Consider the following 14832-nt stretch of genomic DNA (forward strand, 5'->3'; position numbering starts at 1 on the left):
CTGAACCCAACTGGAAGCCAACAGGAAAGGATACCCAGGTGATGCAGTCTGTAGAGGTTCTCCTGAAGGGCACAGACCAAGGTGGAGGGGTGGAGAGTGGATCTCAAAGCGAGTCAGAACATCCAGCCCGAGCATCTGATAGGCTGGAGCAGCCCTGCCTAACTGCTATCATTATCACTCTTTTACTGCCTCTCTTAGTGTTGCTTGAAAGCCGAAAAAACTTCCCTTCCTCTATTTTGTCCTTCCTGTTTACATTTTCTTGTACAATATACTTATGCTTAAAATTCTTCCCCTTCCCGCAGGTTATTTTCCAATTTTCTGAAACCAAAGGCTCTATCCATCAGCCTCCAAAAGAAGAAATAGAAACACACAAAGAAACTTATATTTAAGCCATATTTCAGGTGTTGAAATCTTATGCATGATGTATTTGTGCATGAATGGGTTTACCATTTTATTTTGTTTTGAATTTTATTTTTTTATACAGCAGGTTCTTATTAGCTATCTATTTTATACATATTAGTGTATATATGTTAATCCCAATCTCCCAATTCATCACACCACCGCCGCCACCCCACCCCCCGCTTTCCCCCCTTGGTGTCCATATGTTTGTTCTCTACATCTGTGTCTCTATTTCTGCCTTGCATGGTTTACCCATTTTATTTATTTAAAATTTATTTATTTATTTATTTTTGGCTGCATTGGGTCTTCGTTGCTGCGTGTGGGCTTTTTCTAGTTGCGGAGAGCGGGGGCTACTCTTCCTTGTGGTGCGCGGGCTTCTCATTGCGGTGGCTTCTCTTGTTGCTGAGCATGGGCTCTAGGTGTGCAGGCTTCAGTAGTTGTGGCTCGCGGGCTTAGTAGTGGTGGCTCGCGGGCTCAGTAGTTGTGGCTCGCAGGCTCTAGAGCGCAGTCTCAGTGGTTGTGGCGCACAGGCATAGTTGCTCCGCGGTATGTGGGATCTTCCCAGACCAGGGCTCGAACCCGTGTCCCCTGCATTGGCAGGTGGATTCTTAACCACTGCGTCACCAGGGAAGCCCGGTTTACCCATTTTAAATCAGAAGTCCCAGAATAAGCTCCATGTTTTCATCCATATCTTGAATAAAATTGACTTCATGATGTGTACTACATAATGAATAATAAAGCACACAGAGCACATTGCAAATTCTTTTCCATAGAACTTCACAGTATTTACTGCCCTAAAAAATGTCCTAATAGAAATGAAAGAGTCATGGAACTATATTTCTTTATTTTTGCAGTAAAGCGTGATGTTTGTGTTGCCTTTTAATATATCTGGTATACCAACGAAATTCTGTTAGATTCTGAGATTGTCTTCCTGATATAAGTTCTAAAATATGACATTGGATTGACTCATTGACATTCAATTATATGTGCCTGGCTGCGTGAGCTCTACCTAATCAGTAAAGCCCATCAGAATAAAAAATACAAGGGCAGTCCAGCCTTTGCTGGCACAGGAGCTGAGAGGGGCTGAAAGGTGCCCCTGGGCTCTGGTGTTGCCCCTGGACCTTCTGAACAATGGTCCCTGCCGCTGTACCTATGCTGAGTCAGAGGAGGGCTTTGTTGCTTTCAGCCGCTGTGCGCACGGCGCAGCTAGCCGAGAGTCATTTATCAGAAGCTGACTGCGATAGCTTACATGGGAATGCCACCCTTGGGAGTCTGAGCACGCAGGAACAATACAAGACTGCCAAAGAAACTCAGCCTCGAACTGTACCTGCTGATGCTCAGCTACTTACAATGAAAGCAAGTAACAATGCAGCCATGTCCTCGAGAACCTTTTCTCCTTTAGTGTATTCCAAGGGGAACTTTAGAGACAATATGGAAACTTAAACCGAAAAACACAGTTGAAGAAGAAAATGGCCATTTTGTCACACCAGGGGTACATCCTGAGGCCAAATCTGTGGATGTCCAGAGTGCAGCCTGGGGCATCAATGGAAGCCCAGTTCGGCACCAGCCCATTTATTTGTTGCCTCTCTTGTCTGATCTCTTTACATAACGCTCATATCCTGCAAGAACGGACGCATCTTTGAGCCCATAATGTTGTTCCCTTTATTAGATTTTGCACCAGATCTTTGGCTTGAGGGCACTCTATTTTTGCACCATCATAGTCTGGGAGACGTGGAAAGGGAGGAGAATCTTGCTCCAGAGAGTCCAGGTTCTGAGGCAGCCTGCACATTTACATGGGGCAGGGAGAACCCAGAAATGAGGACAAATTGGAGGGGTGTCACTGTTTGCCAATACCTCATGCTGTGGTATGGAAGGTGAGTGGAATCCGGGAATAGTGAAGCATTTTGGTTACCTTCTATTTTGTAAGACTAGGTGTAGGGTCTAACTCTTCAGCAGTTTTGCAGAATTATTTATCTTCACATCTGCTATGGTCTGCACGTTTGTGTTCTCCCAAAATCTACATGTTGAAAACCTGATGCCCAAGGTGATAGTATGAGAAGGCAAGGCATTTGATCTAGAGGGCTCTGTGCTCCTGATTGGGGCTAGAACCTTTATAAAGGAGGCTGCACAGGGCTTCCCAGCCCCTTCTGCCTGGTGAGGGTACAACGAGAAGCCTTCAACCCAGAAGGAGTCCTGGTGGAGGAAATTTCTGTGGAGCTTGCTATGAGCGATGAGTGACCGGGTCAGCACAGCAGGCATTCCCGACCCAGGGCACTCAGAATGGGCTCATGAATGGGCTCAGAATCAATGGAGCGTAGAGAAATTGGAACTCTTCTGCATGGCTAGAGGGGATGCAAAATGGTGCAGCGCTTTGGAAAACAGTATGGCCGTTCTTCAAAAAAGTAAAAATAGAATTATCATATGATTCAGCAATTCCACTTCTGGGCATATATCTAATAGAATTGAAAGCAAGGACTCAAACAGATATTTGTACACCCATGTTGACAGCAGCATTATTTACAACAGCCAGAAGGTGGAAGCAACCCAAGTATCTTCTGCCAGATGAATGGATAAACAAATGTGGTCTACACATATAACAACTCAGCCTTAAAAAGGAAGGACATTCTGACACATGCTGACATCGATGAATCTTAAAGATATCACGCTAAGTGAAGTACGCCGATCACAGAGGGACGTATGTTGTATAATTTCACTTATGTAAGGTACTTGAAACAGTCAAATTCATAGAGACAGAAAGTAGAATGGTGGTTGACGGGGGCTGGTGGGAGGGAGGTGTAGGGGGTTATTGTTAATGGGTGTAGAGTTTTAGTTCAGGGAGATAAAAATGTTTGCGGATGGATGGTGGTGATGACTGCACAACCATGTGAATGTACTTAATGCCACTCAACTCTACACTTAAAAAATGGCTGAAATGGTAACATTTACGTTGTGTATGTTTTACCACAGTTTAGAAAAATCTAAGTTTTAAGTAGAGTTTTCACAAGTTCTTGATATATATTACTTTTTCCCTCTCCATTTTTTCCTGACTGCAAAGTGGAATTATTCAAAACCTACTGTGACTTTATGTTTTAAGTGGATTTATAAATTCTTGAAGACTTTTGAGCTGGAGTTGTCTGTGGCATTAGGTACTTCAAAGAGGTGTGACACCAAGACATGGTCAAAGACACAGAGGTTGACCCAGGGCACCTGAGATCTCTTTGGGACCCAGCAGTGTAATCATGGGTAAGTCACTTAGCTACTATATATATAGTAGTATATAGAATTATACCACTTATATAATTATTTTTATATTTATATGGATAATTCTTACCTTATTTGTTTCATAAGCTGCCATATTAAGTGAAAGTATATGAAAATGCTTGACAAATATAATACACTATGCAATTGCAATGCATTCTTATAAAATTAGGTTGTGAACAGGGCTCCCTCAAACGCCAAACTCGTTTCTTAGGAGGGCTGACGGCGGCAGATTCTGAGTTTTAAAGCCTGGATTCATGGACAGAAGAATGATTTGCTGTGCCTTTCTTCCCATCTGGAAGATGCGTGTCATGAAATGGTTTGGAACTCTTGGAGGACACACAGCTCGTTGGTTGTGCTAGTGAACAGAAGGTAAATTCTTTGACGTGGGTTCTGAGCTCGTTGGCAGGAGCTGCCCAAACCATCCTTTCTTGGTAGAATTGGAGTCAGCAAACTCCAGGGCGGGTGGGAAAGAAGACCCACGAGCCAGTCCTCAGGGCTGCCGAGCTGTCGACAGCAACATGCCTCTTTCCTCCCATCTCTAGCCACACTTTTCATCACTTCCAGGAGGTGCACGCAGCGTCCCTCTCCCCCAGGACAGTCAGCCTTCATGGGGTCTTCCCTCTTAAGCATCCCAGAGAAGGGAAGTGGGCTTTCAGCAATGTCAGCTTGGACAGTTGCCAGTTTTCTTCCCAGACAGACTTCCCACTTTCCCCAGGTGTTTGTCTGGCTGGTTATACATCAAAAATTTTACAGATCTCTCAAATGCAGCTGGAGTGCTTAGGGACATACCCCGCAATCAGACTAAGACAGTAATGTCCCGCCAGATCTGTCACGTCACTGTCTCTGACAGATTTCTCATCACCACGCACCATTTTGCCCCTCTGCCAGCTGCTCAAATGTACCCACTCGTGACTTCCTAGTTTCTTTGCTTAGTCAATCTACTCAGTGGCTGTTGAGAGCGACTGACCTATTTTCTAGATTTTTCTACATTTCCTATTTCTTACAACTTATTGTTTTTACCTCCTGGCCTCAGGAAGGATTTCCTTGGGGTACACAGTTATTTCTGTGAGGATCAGGTGACTTAAAAGACAGCAGAGGCTCCCAGCAAAAGCTATGTTTCCAATGGATCCAATTAATCCTTGTCTCTCAGCTGGCATCTTGATAGGCTCCTTCTAGAAAGCATCTTAAAGAAAGGACACAGTGGTGGCTAAACACTAGTTAACAAGGAGCAGAGAAGCAGAAAGCTGTTTTACCAGTTTTATGGGAGAGAAGGATATAACAGACTAAAGAAACCCCGAAGACACTGAGATTCGTGTATGTTCTATCATGAGATCCACGTGCTCCAGGGACGTGCCTCAGACTGGCTTTCATTGCATTTCTCCTGCCCCATCCCATCGACTGCCATACTCCCCTTTCCCTTTTAACTCCTATGAGCTTAGAGAAAGGATCCCCATAAAGAGAACACAATCCTCAAGGAAGTTACAGATGATGTAATTCAACACGGTTCCGTCCTCAGAAGCAAGACTCTGCTTCTCTAGGAGCAAAAAGGTAAGAGCCTGTGTGAACATCCCAAGGGCTTTAGTTTTTCTTCTGCTGCTGCCTGACAGTGCTTTACCCTCTACATGCTAATCATATAAAGTTTTCTTTCCTTCTGAGCCTATGCTCGCCTGCTGCCATCAGATCATTCTCTAGCTCCTGTGCAGGCAGCTCGTTCCGGGCACCGGCTGCCCGGAACGCCCTTCTCAGGGGTGACAGATGACTCTGATGTCCTCCAAGGGGCTCTAGGTTCACCCTGGGATTGTAACCTGTCCCGCGACTCTTTAATTTTTTTCCCTTTGGCTGTCTAGATGATTATTGATGTTCCTCCCTTACTTCTTAGCTTCCTTTCACCTTCTGTTTGCCTGAGTTAAGTCGGAGTGTTGCTGAGTCTCATTTCCCCCTCAGACGTTGCTTAGGTAAGCGAGAGACGGAAGGAGGAGAAGTTCCACTAGCCAGCTTACTTTCCTGCTGGCCATGGACGAAGCACCTGAGGCTGCTTTTCTTGAGAGACAGACACTGGCCTGAATTCTTCATTAGCTATTCTGATAAAGTAGGATGTGGATGTGAGTATTATCTGCTATAGACGGAATCTTTGTGTCCTGCCGAGAGCCATAGGTTGGAGCCCTAACCCTCAATGTGATGGTACTCGGAGGTGGGGTAGTGGGGAGGTAATTAGGTTTAGATGAGGTCGTGAAGGTGGAGCCCCTATGATGGGATTAGAGCCCTTATAAGAAGAGACCAGAGCCCTCTCTCTCTGTGCCCTGGCACAGCCCTCTCTCTGTGCCAGGGCACAGAAAGAAAACGGCCATCCACAAGGTCAGAAGAGGGCTCTCACCAGAACCCAACCCTGTTGACTTCTAGCCTCCAGACTGTGAGAAAAGAAATTTCTGTTTAAGCCTCCCAGTCTACGGTATTTTTGTTATAGCAGCCTGAGCTAAGACACTAATTGAATCCAGTAATGACCGGATCCATCCTTGGCCCACAAAGGCACCTCATTAGAGACCAGAGGTTTGTGTGGACAATATCCTGTCTCATGAAGGCTGTGCTGCATTTCCAACTTAAAATTCCCTCTTGATGCACTTGTGAAGCTTAAGCAATTCATTGTTGAGATGACTTCAACCTGGCCTGGGCTCTGGCTATCTTTAGTGGGTGATGTTACAAACGAACCACGTGACCTGCCCAACCCAGTTGCTGTTGTTGGTTTTCATATAAGAAAAACCCCATTAAGGGAAACATCAAGGGTTTCCTTGGAGGCAAAGAGAAAACAGCACATTGTAACATGCTCCCTGAGGCTTGCACCTGAACTGAAAAAGGGAACATCTTACATATTAATAGGAACTTAAAGTAGGGCTGCCAGATAAAATACAGGACAGCCAGTGAAATCTGAATTTCAGATAAACAATGAATCCTTTTTTGAGTGTAAGTGTGTGCCACTTGGTGTCTGCTGTTTTTAACGTGCTAAATCTGGCAACTCTTCCTTAGAGCCTTGCTACTCAAACTGCGGTCCCTGGACCTGCAACATCTGCATCTCCTGCAAGCTTGTTAGAAATGCAGAATCTCAGGCCCACCGCAGACTTCCTGAATCAGAGTCCGCATTTTTAACAAGATCGCCCAGATTTTAGCCTGTACACTTGAGAAGCATTGCTTTAGAGTTTACCACGTATTCTCACAGACATTATTGCACTGGTCTTTAAATTGTCCCAGTGGTTGGCAAGGGAAGGAGAAGCAGGGAAGGGCCTCTGCTGACCACCTGTTGTCCTGTTGTCAAATGCAGATTTACGTGCTGACAGGGTCATCGGTGCGCCCACAATTTCCTCCCCTCAGAGGGCACAGTCTCTTCCTTCTACCTCACCTCCTGTTTCCAGACCTGCTCCGCTACTGAAGCAGAGTGAGACCTGCCAGAGACGGGCAAAGGTGGGAGCAGGGGATGAAGGTGGGTTTCCGTTCTGGGGGAACGATTACTCACATACCCTTGACTATCATCTCAACACAGAAGCTTTCACCCTGTGGTTACCACCGCAGCCGCATCTGTGTGCATCCTGTTTTGTTTCAAGTCATCATTAATTTCAACGGGTGATATTCATTTACTAACACCTATTTGGGAAAGTAATACATAACTGGAGTAAAGGGACATGTCCACTGTAGGAGTCATTTTGATTTCAGAAATGTTAACATGTGAAATGGGCATGCTTCTGAATCAAGGAAGTATGGTAGAGAGCTTGGAGCTGCACGCAGAAAACAATCAGGAGAGATATGAATAACGGCAGGCAAGTCAGAGCAAATACTTAGATAGGACAAAAGGGCTGCAAAGACTGGCTGAAGGAATCAGATGGATAAAATACAAAGAAAGGAAGAAATGTCTGAGGGACCGGCAGCCTCATCCCTGTTTTAAAACAGCCTTGAGTTTTAAAACGCCAGACAATCTCTATCAATGCTAATAGACATCGCTGTTCCAGATCTCTAAACACCTGATAGATTTTTTTGTTTTAAAATAAAGGTTCTGGTTCTTTTATTTCACAGGGTGACAGGAATAACCTTTCTTTCTTTTTCACAAGTATTCCTAAACATTTAAGAAGGCCTATCATCTGAAAGGCCGTACTGCAAAAATAGGGAAAAAATAGGTTGCCTTGCGTTACAAACGGATTTTTTAACTTGCAAAATAGTTCAGTGGAATTTTTTTTTTAATGAAAACTTCTCTTGTGTGTTCCTCGATCAATTAATACTTGGATGAGAAGAAACCTTCAATTAAATTTAATCTAACAAATCTTTATTGGTTATCTATTTACAGTGTTATTAAATATAAAGTTATAGGGCTTCCCTGGTGGTGCAGTGGTTGGGAATCCGCCTGCCAATGCAGGGGACATGGGTTCGAGCCCTGGTCCGGGAAGATCTCACGTGCTCCGGAGCAAGTAAGCCTGTGCGCCACAACTACTGAGTCTGCGCTCTAGAGCCCCCGAGCCACAACTACTGAGCCCGCGTGCCACAACTACTGAAGCCTGCGCGCCTAGAGCCTGTGCTCCACAAGAGAAGCCACCGCGATGAGAAGCCCGCGCACCACAACGAAGACCCAATGCAGCCAAAAATAATAGATAAATAAATAAAGTTATAATATTAAGATTCCATTCCAGTGGAATAAATAAAAAGAAAGGTACTAAAAAAAACCCTTGAAATTGTAATTTTTCAATGGAAATATAATTTGAGTCACAAATATTTGACAGCACTATCTTTTTAATAACACACTGGGTTAAATTCTGGAATATTCATGCAAATGATTTTATCGCATTAAGTTTGATGATTTCCCTCGCCCACATAAAATCCTCCAATGGCTTCCCACAGACCTCAGGATAAACTTCAAATCTGGTCCCTGAGTACTGATCCAGGTGTGTCTCCACCTATGTGGTCCTTTCCCAACCCACAGTCCAACAGGAGGGTGTTTAAAGTTCCCAAATCCACTGTCTTCTCTCAAGCCACTGTGCCTTTTCATGTGTTGACAGACACCACTGCCATCACATAGTACTTAATTGACGGAGCCTTGCACAGTGCCTGGGTTGAGGGAGTGCTTAATAATATTGCTGATGAACTGAATCAACCGAATGTAGACCCACTAAATCTTTTACGGAGCGAAGACTCTGTTTCATTTATTCTTCTCACCTGGGGAGGACAGTATTTATCTGTCATTTGCTCTAGAGTCAGGGTATTAAAGTGAAAAGAATACGCTCTAGGATTTGGGAGATTTCCGCTTTCACCCTTGTTAGTCGGCAAACCTTAGACTAGACTAATGTCTTACCCTGTCTCGGTTCCTGACACAGTGAGGAACTTGGCTGACAGCCTCTTTTTGCTCTAACTTCAATGGTCTTTATCTTCCCCATTCATTTTCTTGATGGAATGTAGTCCTCTCCCCAGTCCCTGCCCAAAGCCTTTTTTTATATTTCCTTTTGTAAGACACTGCATTTGCGCTAATATCCAGTAACCTGTGTAAGTGTCCACGGGAATGTAGTTGAAAACACAGCTGCTGTTTTAGCCAAGGCTAAAAGGTAAACACAGATGGGCAGCAGAGCAGCTCGGAAAATCAACCGCTTCATCCATTAGGCCACCTGGTCATCCTTTACAGTGTCTTTTTGTACAGTCATTAGGAAAAGACACATTAGAAGCTGTTAATTCACAGCTGAATTTGCTGGCCCAAGGGCTCCTTCCTAAAAGGTCGGACACTGATAAATTACTATGCATTTTTGAGGGAAATGTTGATACCATGAATAGCCTCTTGGACCCTCATGATCTAAGATTTGCACATTGATATTTGGGGGTAACGAAATGATTACAGTTTTTTCTACAGCTGTCTTGTTTTCATCTTGCTAAGCTCTCTCTAGTATGGCTAATAATCTCATTACCAATAGGTGCTAAAAACTGCAACTCAGCAGTGTAAGAAGTTACACCCAGGGAGCACCTCACTTGAACCCCTTCCTTCTGCAGCTTCTGAACTTAATATCTATGAATCTTCTTGTTCCCTTTTCATCACAGCTACTTCATATGCTTGAAACCGCCCAATAACGCCGCAGGACAGTCCCCACTCTTAGGTTCTCCACTTGCTGGCTGATCCCCAAAGATTCCTTGAGTTTACCAGCTGCTCTGCCCACCTGCATCCCCACTGAGGAGGGCTCAGGCAGACTCCTCTCCTGGGGGCTGCCTGGCCTGCCAACTCCCAGCCAGTTCTCCCGTCCAACTTCTCCACCCTATGAAAACTCAGGCCAAGCCCATTTCTGGGCTGAATCAAGAAATCCAGAAATTCCATACCAAGTGGCAGTAGCAATGGACGGCAGAGCAGAGGATAAGAACAGAGCCATCTCTCATCAGGAGATTCCAATAGGACTTTTCAAGGCACGGAACCTGTGAGAACGCTTTCCTGGTTGTCTGTCATTTTCTTTTTCCCTAACCCTTCCAATGAGACTTCAATATTTTTTTTTCTCCAAGGGTGAAAAAAATTACAGTTGAATGTTCACTTCCTGTTTAACTTGTGATGGAAAAAAACCAGTCAGCTGTGCAAATTTAACTACGGATAAAAATAGCTCTGCTATCTTAAAGTCAGTAAGTGAACATAAAAAGCTCTTTGTGGTCTCAGGATATCCGTAACCTGGCATCTGTCACCATCCCTCTGTCCTCATCCAGAGGCGAGGCATTCAGAACAAAGATTCCATGCTTAATGGCACCTTGAGAGTAAGCGTTCCCAGGTGCCCATCAAACCTGTCACTCTGAACAGCTGTCGCTAAGTGACGACTTGTCCCTCCACCCTCCATTGCTTTTTGCATAAACAGGTCTGCAGCGCTGTGCCAGGAGAGCCTTCCAGGGCTAGATGTGCAACGCCCCATCCGTAAGAATAGCGAGCCGCCCTCACCTGGCTTTGCTGTGCCCGTTCCAACATTCCTCTTCGTTGGACGTGCCCGCCGTCACACTCTCGTCCTTGCAGATGGTGTAGGGCAATGCTGACCAGACCTTTTTAGAGAGCTTCAGTTTCTCTTTTATGTCTGTGACCTGATCAAGAAAGCAAGGAAAGACAGTGAACATTCTCCCCAGGCGTCGTCCGTTTCTACACAAGGATGCAACTCAGGGGAAGGTTAGAGAGTCTGCCACAGGACTAGCACAGACTCTCCATCAGCTTTAGGAGAGACATCATCCTGCGGGATTTGTTGCCCAGGAAAGCCTCACTTCTTCCTTTCTCCGTCTCCCTCTAGATTCCAGCAGAGAGCTCTCAGGTAATTGGCTCCTGGTTTTCCATCTTTTCTGTCCTCCCATCCTTTGAAGTAAAAACTTCTGAAGCGTCTCAGCTGGCTTCAGGTCCCTCTCCAGCTGGGAGAAATAGGTGTTCTCTATTGCAAACACTCTCAATATATTCTTTAGGATTCATATGCCTGGATGTCAGATAAATGCACCTAAAGGATGCATGAAGAGATACAGCACTTTCCCCAAAGGTCTACTTGTTTCTGCAAGAAATGAATATTGTCACTAATTCAGCTGCTGGTAACCCCTGCCCTTGACCAAGTGACCAGCCCACACAGCACACTCTTGGACGCTGAACAGCAACCCAAATCCACTTAAAAATCTCTAGCAGCAGAGGGAAGCGTCATTACAAATACAAGCAAGTGTAAAATCCACAGCCCTATGGGTGGATGGCCGGGAGGAGCTTAGTACCAGCATCTTTAGTGCTTTCAGTCTCAGCACTGACTTTTCGTCTGTGGAAAAGGTAGAGAGAGAGATTCAGTACAATTTTGGCTCCATAATTAGAATCTAGTTTCATGCAGTCACCACCCTTATTTCCTATTCTGTCTACATGAACATTGGGAAAATCTGTGGATGGTTGAAATGCCTCTGTTATAGGTTGAATTATGTCCCCCTAACATTTGTATGCTGAAGCCCTAACCCTCAGTACTTCAAGAATAAGACCTTATTTGGAGATGGGGTCTTTACAGAGGTAAGGAAGTTAAAATGAGGTCATTAGAGTGGCCCTAATCCAATATGACTGGTGTCCTTATAAAAGGGGAAATTTGTACACAGAGATATGTATAGAGGTAAGACAACGTGAAGAGACACAGGAAGAAAACATTCATCTACAGGCCAAGGAGAGAAACCTGGAAAAAATCCTTTCCTCACAGCCCTCAGAATCAACCAATCCTGCTGACACATTAATTTTGGACTTCTAGCCTCCAGAACTGTGGGACAATAAATTTCTGTGGTTTAAGTTGCCCACACCTCATCACGACAGCCCTAGAAAAGTTATACAGCATCCTAGAAGGGAGGACCACTGACACTTGTAATCAGTGGCTTTTGGAAACAAAGTATTCTTTGTTTACTGTGGATGGAGTACAGATGTGAGAAAAAATTCCAAAGATCTGTTGTGAGGTTTAAGAGGAAACACAAAGAAATAAAAGATCTCTGATCTTTCATGTTGTCCCTAGTCATATTTCTTGGTACTTCCAGAATTGTACAGTTTTGTGTGTGTGTGTGTGTGTGTGTACTGCTGCTTTTTTTAATTGAAAAAAGCCCATGATTCTTTAGGAGGTGATACAAGATTATTTTCTGGTCAGACAGTCAGATCATAATTTCTACAATTTCTGTAATAACCATAAATTCCAAAGGTTCCTGTTCTTCCCACCCCAATTCACTTTTGGCACCTATATGTGAAATGTCACTTCTGAAAAATGGGGACGAAGCATGCTGAGGGCTAGGTTTTTATCACAGTCCTCCTCTCCTGCTGACAAATTTTCTTTTTCTTTTTTTTTTGCGGTACGCGGGTCTCTCACTGTTGTGGCCTCTCCCATTGCGGAGCACAGGCTCCGGATGCGCAGGCTCAGTGGCCATGGCTCATGGGCCCAGCCACTCCACGGCATGTGGGATCCTCCCGGACCAGGGCACGAACCCGCGTCCCCTGCATTGGCAGGCGGACTCTCAACCACTGCGCCACCAGGGGAGCCCCTGATGAAAAATTTTCTGATTGCTGAATTTTGAATATTGATACAAGAAAGATGAATAATATCTTATCCATAGAAATCTTTTTCTAGCTAGATGGTTGTCTCAGAAACAAAGTTATATTAGAAACAGCAGCCAATTCTCAGAGGGAAAGGAGCAATGGCTTCTCTTATCCTTCTGCACTTCTTCTAAATTCAGAATTTACTGAGCAATTCTACGAGCGGTAGTGGGGCGTCTGGCATAGGCTCCGGCTTCATGATTTTAGAACACACAGAATTGTACAGGTTTTGGCCCTTGCTTATTTGTGATTCTGATGATGACAGAGATTTCCGTCATGGGAAATATCTGTTCACCAGTAAGTACCAGAACACCAGAAGATGGTTCACCAGAAGATGACCAGAATGCTGAATACAAGAACCTGGTACACATCCTTCAATAGTGTGATGTTACTTTTGTTTCAGAGCATAGAAAAATCCACAATGACCTTCCAAGGAGTAGCTTACAATCAGCAAATGTTTAGGGTTGCTTAAAAACTACACTCTCTGATTTCCCCCATTTGTGCTGACTTTGGTCCACAGGCCAGTCGTTTTCTGCTCACAATTCCTAGCACAGATGTGGGTACATATCGTTATGGGTTTTTTTTTTTTAATTTTTGTTTTAAAGATATGTGGCCATTTCTATCCAGCCATAGATGGATAGACATACTCTGTTTAACAATTATTCAAAAACCTTCAAACCCCTGAAACACCAACTAAGAAATGTTGAAAACATGATAGAAAAACCACCGTTCTGCAGCCATCTCATAGTAATGACTGATCTCAGTAAGTATCGTCAATAGATGCTGTTGTGGGTTGAATTGTGTCCGCCCCAAAAGATGCTGGATCCTGCCCACCAGTACCTGTGAATGTGACCTTGACCTTATTTGGAAATAAGAGTCTTTGCAGATGATCAAGTTAAAATGGGGTCATTAGGGTGGGACCTAATCCAAGATGACTTTGTCCTTATTAAAAAGGGAGCTTTAGCCACAGACACACACACACACACACACACACACACACACACACACACACACACACACACACACAGGGAGGACATCACGTGAAGATGAAGGTAGAGCTTGGGGTGATGCACACACAAGCCAAGGAACACCAGAGATGGCCAGCAAGCCACAGGAAGCCAGGGGACAGGCCTGGGACAGATTCTCCCTCACAGCCTCAGAAGGAAACAGCCCTACTGACACTTGGATCTCAGACTTCCAGCCTCCAGACTGTGAGACATTAAATTTCTATTGTTGTAAGCCACACAGTTGGTGGTTACACAGCCCTAGCAAACCAGTACAAGTGCAAAATAATATTGGGTAAAAGTTTAATGGGGAACAGGATATTTACACAATCCCAAAGCATTCCCCACAGATGACATTATTACAACAGGACGACTGTCAACATTCTACAGTGCAGAAACTTGGCAGGCCCTACCTTAACCAAGCGATCAAAGTAACGGGATGGACTGATGTCGGGTACCTCCTGATGTGATGGGACAAGAAGGACCTATCACCTATGCAGCGAAAATTCATAACCTGAATCCAATCATGAGGACACATTAGACAACCTCCAACTGAGGGATGTTTTACAAAACAACTGGCCTGTATTCCTCAAAAATGTCAGTCATAAAAGGTAAAGAAAAGCTGAAGAGTTCGTCTAGATTAAGAAGAATAAGAGACATGACGTCCAAATGCAGTGGAAGGTTCTGGATCGGGCACTAGATTGGAAAAATAATTGCCAGGAAGGATATTATTGAGCTAGTTGGCAAAATGTGAACACTGACTCTGTATCAGATAATATTGTATCAGTGTTAAACTTCCTGAACACGAACTCCTATTGTGATAACCCAGGAGAATGTCATGTTCTTAGGAGATACACACTGGAGTATTTAGAACTAAAGAGTTATGATTTCCATAACTTATTCTAGAATGGTTCAAGAATAATAATAAGAATAAAAACACATAGATGTATAGAGCGAGAGAGAGTGAGAAAGCAAATTTAAGAAAATTTTAATAATTGGTGAATCTAGATGGAGGTATAAAATTTTTTCAAAAATTGCAATTTTTCAGTAAGTTTGAATTAAAAAAAAAATAAAACATGTCCAAAATAAAATCCTTCACATCGGATTTGTCCG

The 14832-nt window shown here is 44.0% G+C and overlaps 1 protein-coding gene across 1 annotated transcript in view; it reads right to left on the reverse strand.

Annotated features, from left to right (window-relative positions):
• Window positions 1-14832, reverse strand: part of GPC6 (glypican 6) — a 1075997-nt gene that overhangs the window by 10256 nt on the left and 1050909 nt on the right. The window contains exon 7 of the mRNA XM_067712922.1: window positions 10589-10725. Coding sequence (XP_067569023.1) covers window positions 10589-10725 — 137 coding nt within the window. The remainder of the gene's footprint in view (window positions 1-10588; window positions 10726-14832) is intronic.

This window comes from Pseudorca crassidens, chromosome 18 (assembly GCF_039906515.1).
Source record: "Pseudorca crassidens isolate mPseCra1 chromosome 18, mPseCra1.hap1, whole genome shotgun sequence".
Classification (NCBI taxonomy): Eukaryota; Metazoa; Chordata; class Mammalia; order Artiodactyla; family Delphinidae; genus Pseudorca; species Pseudorca crassidens.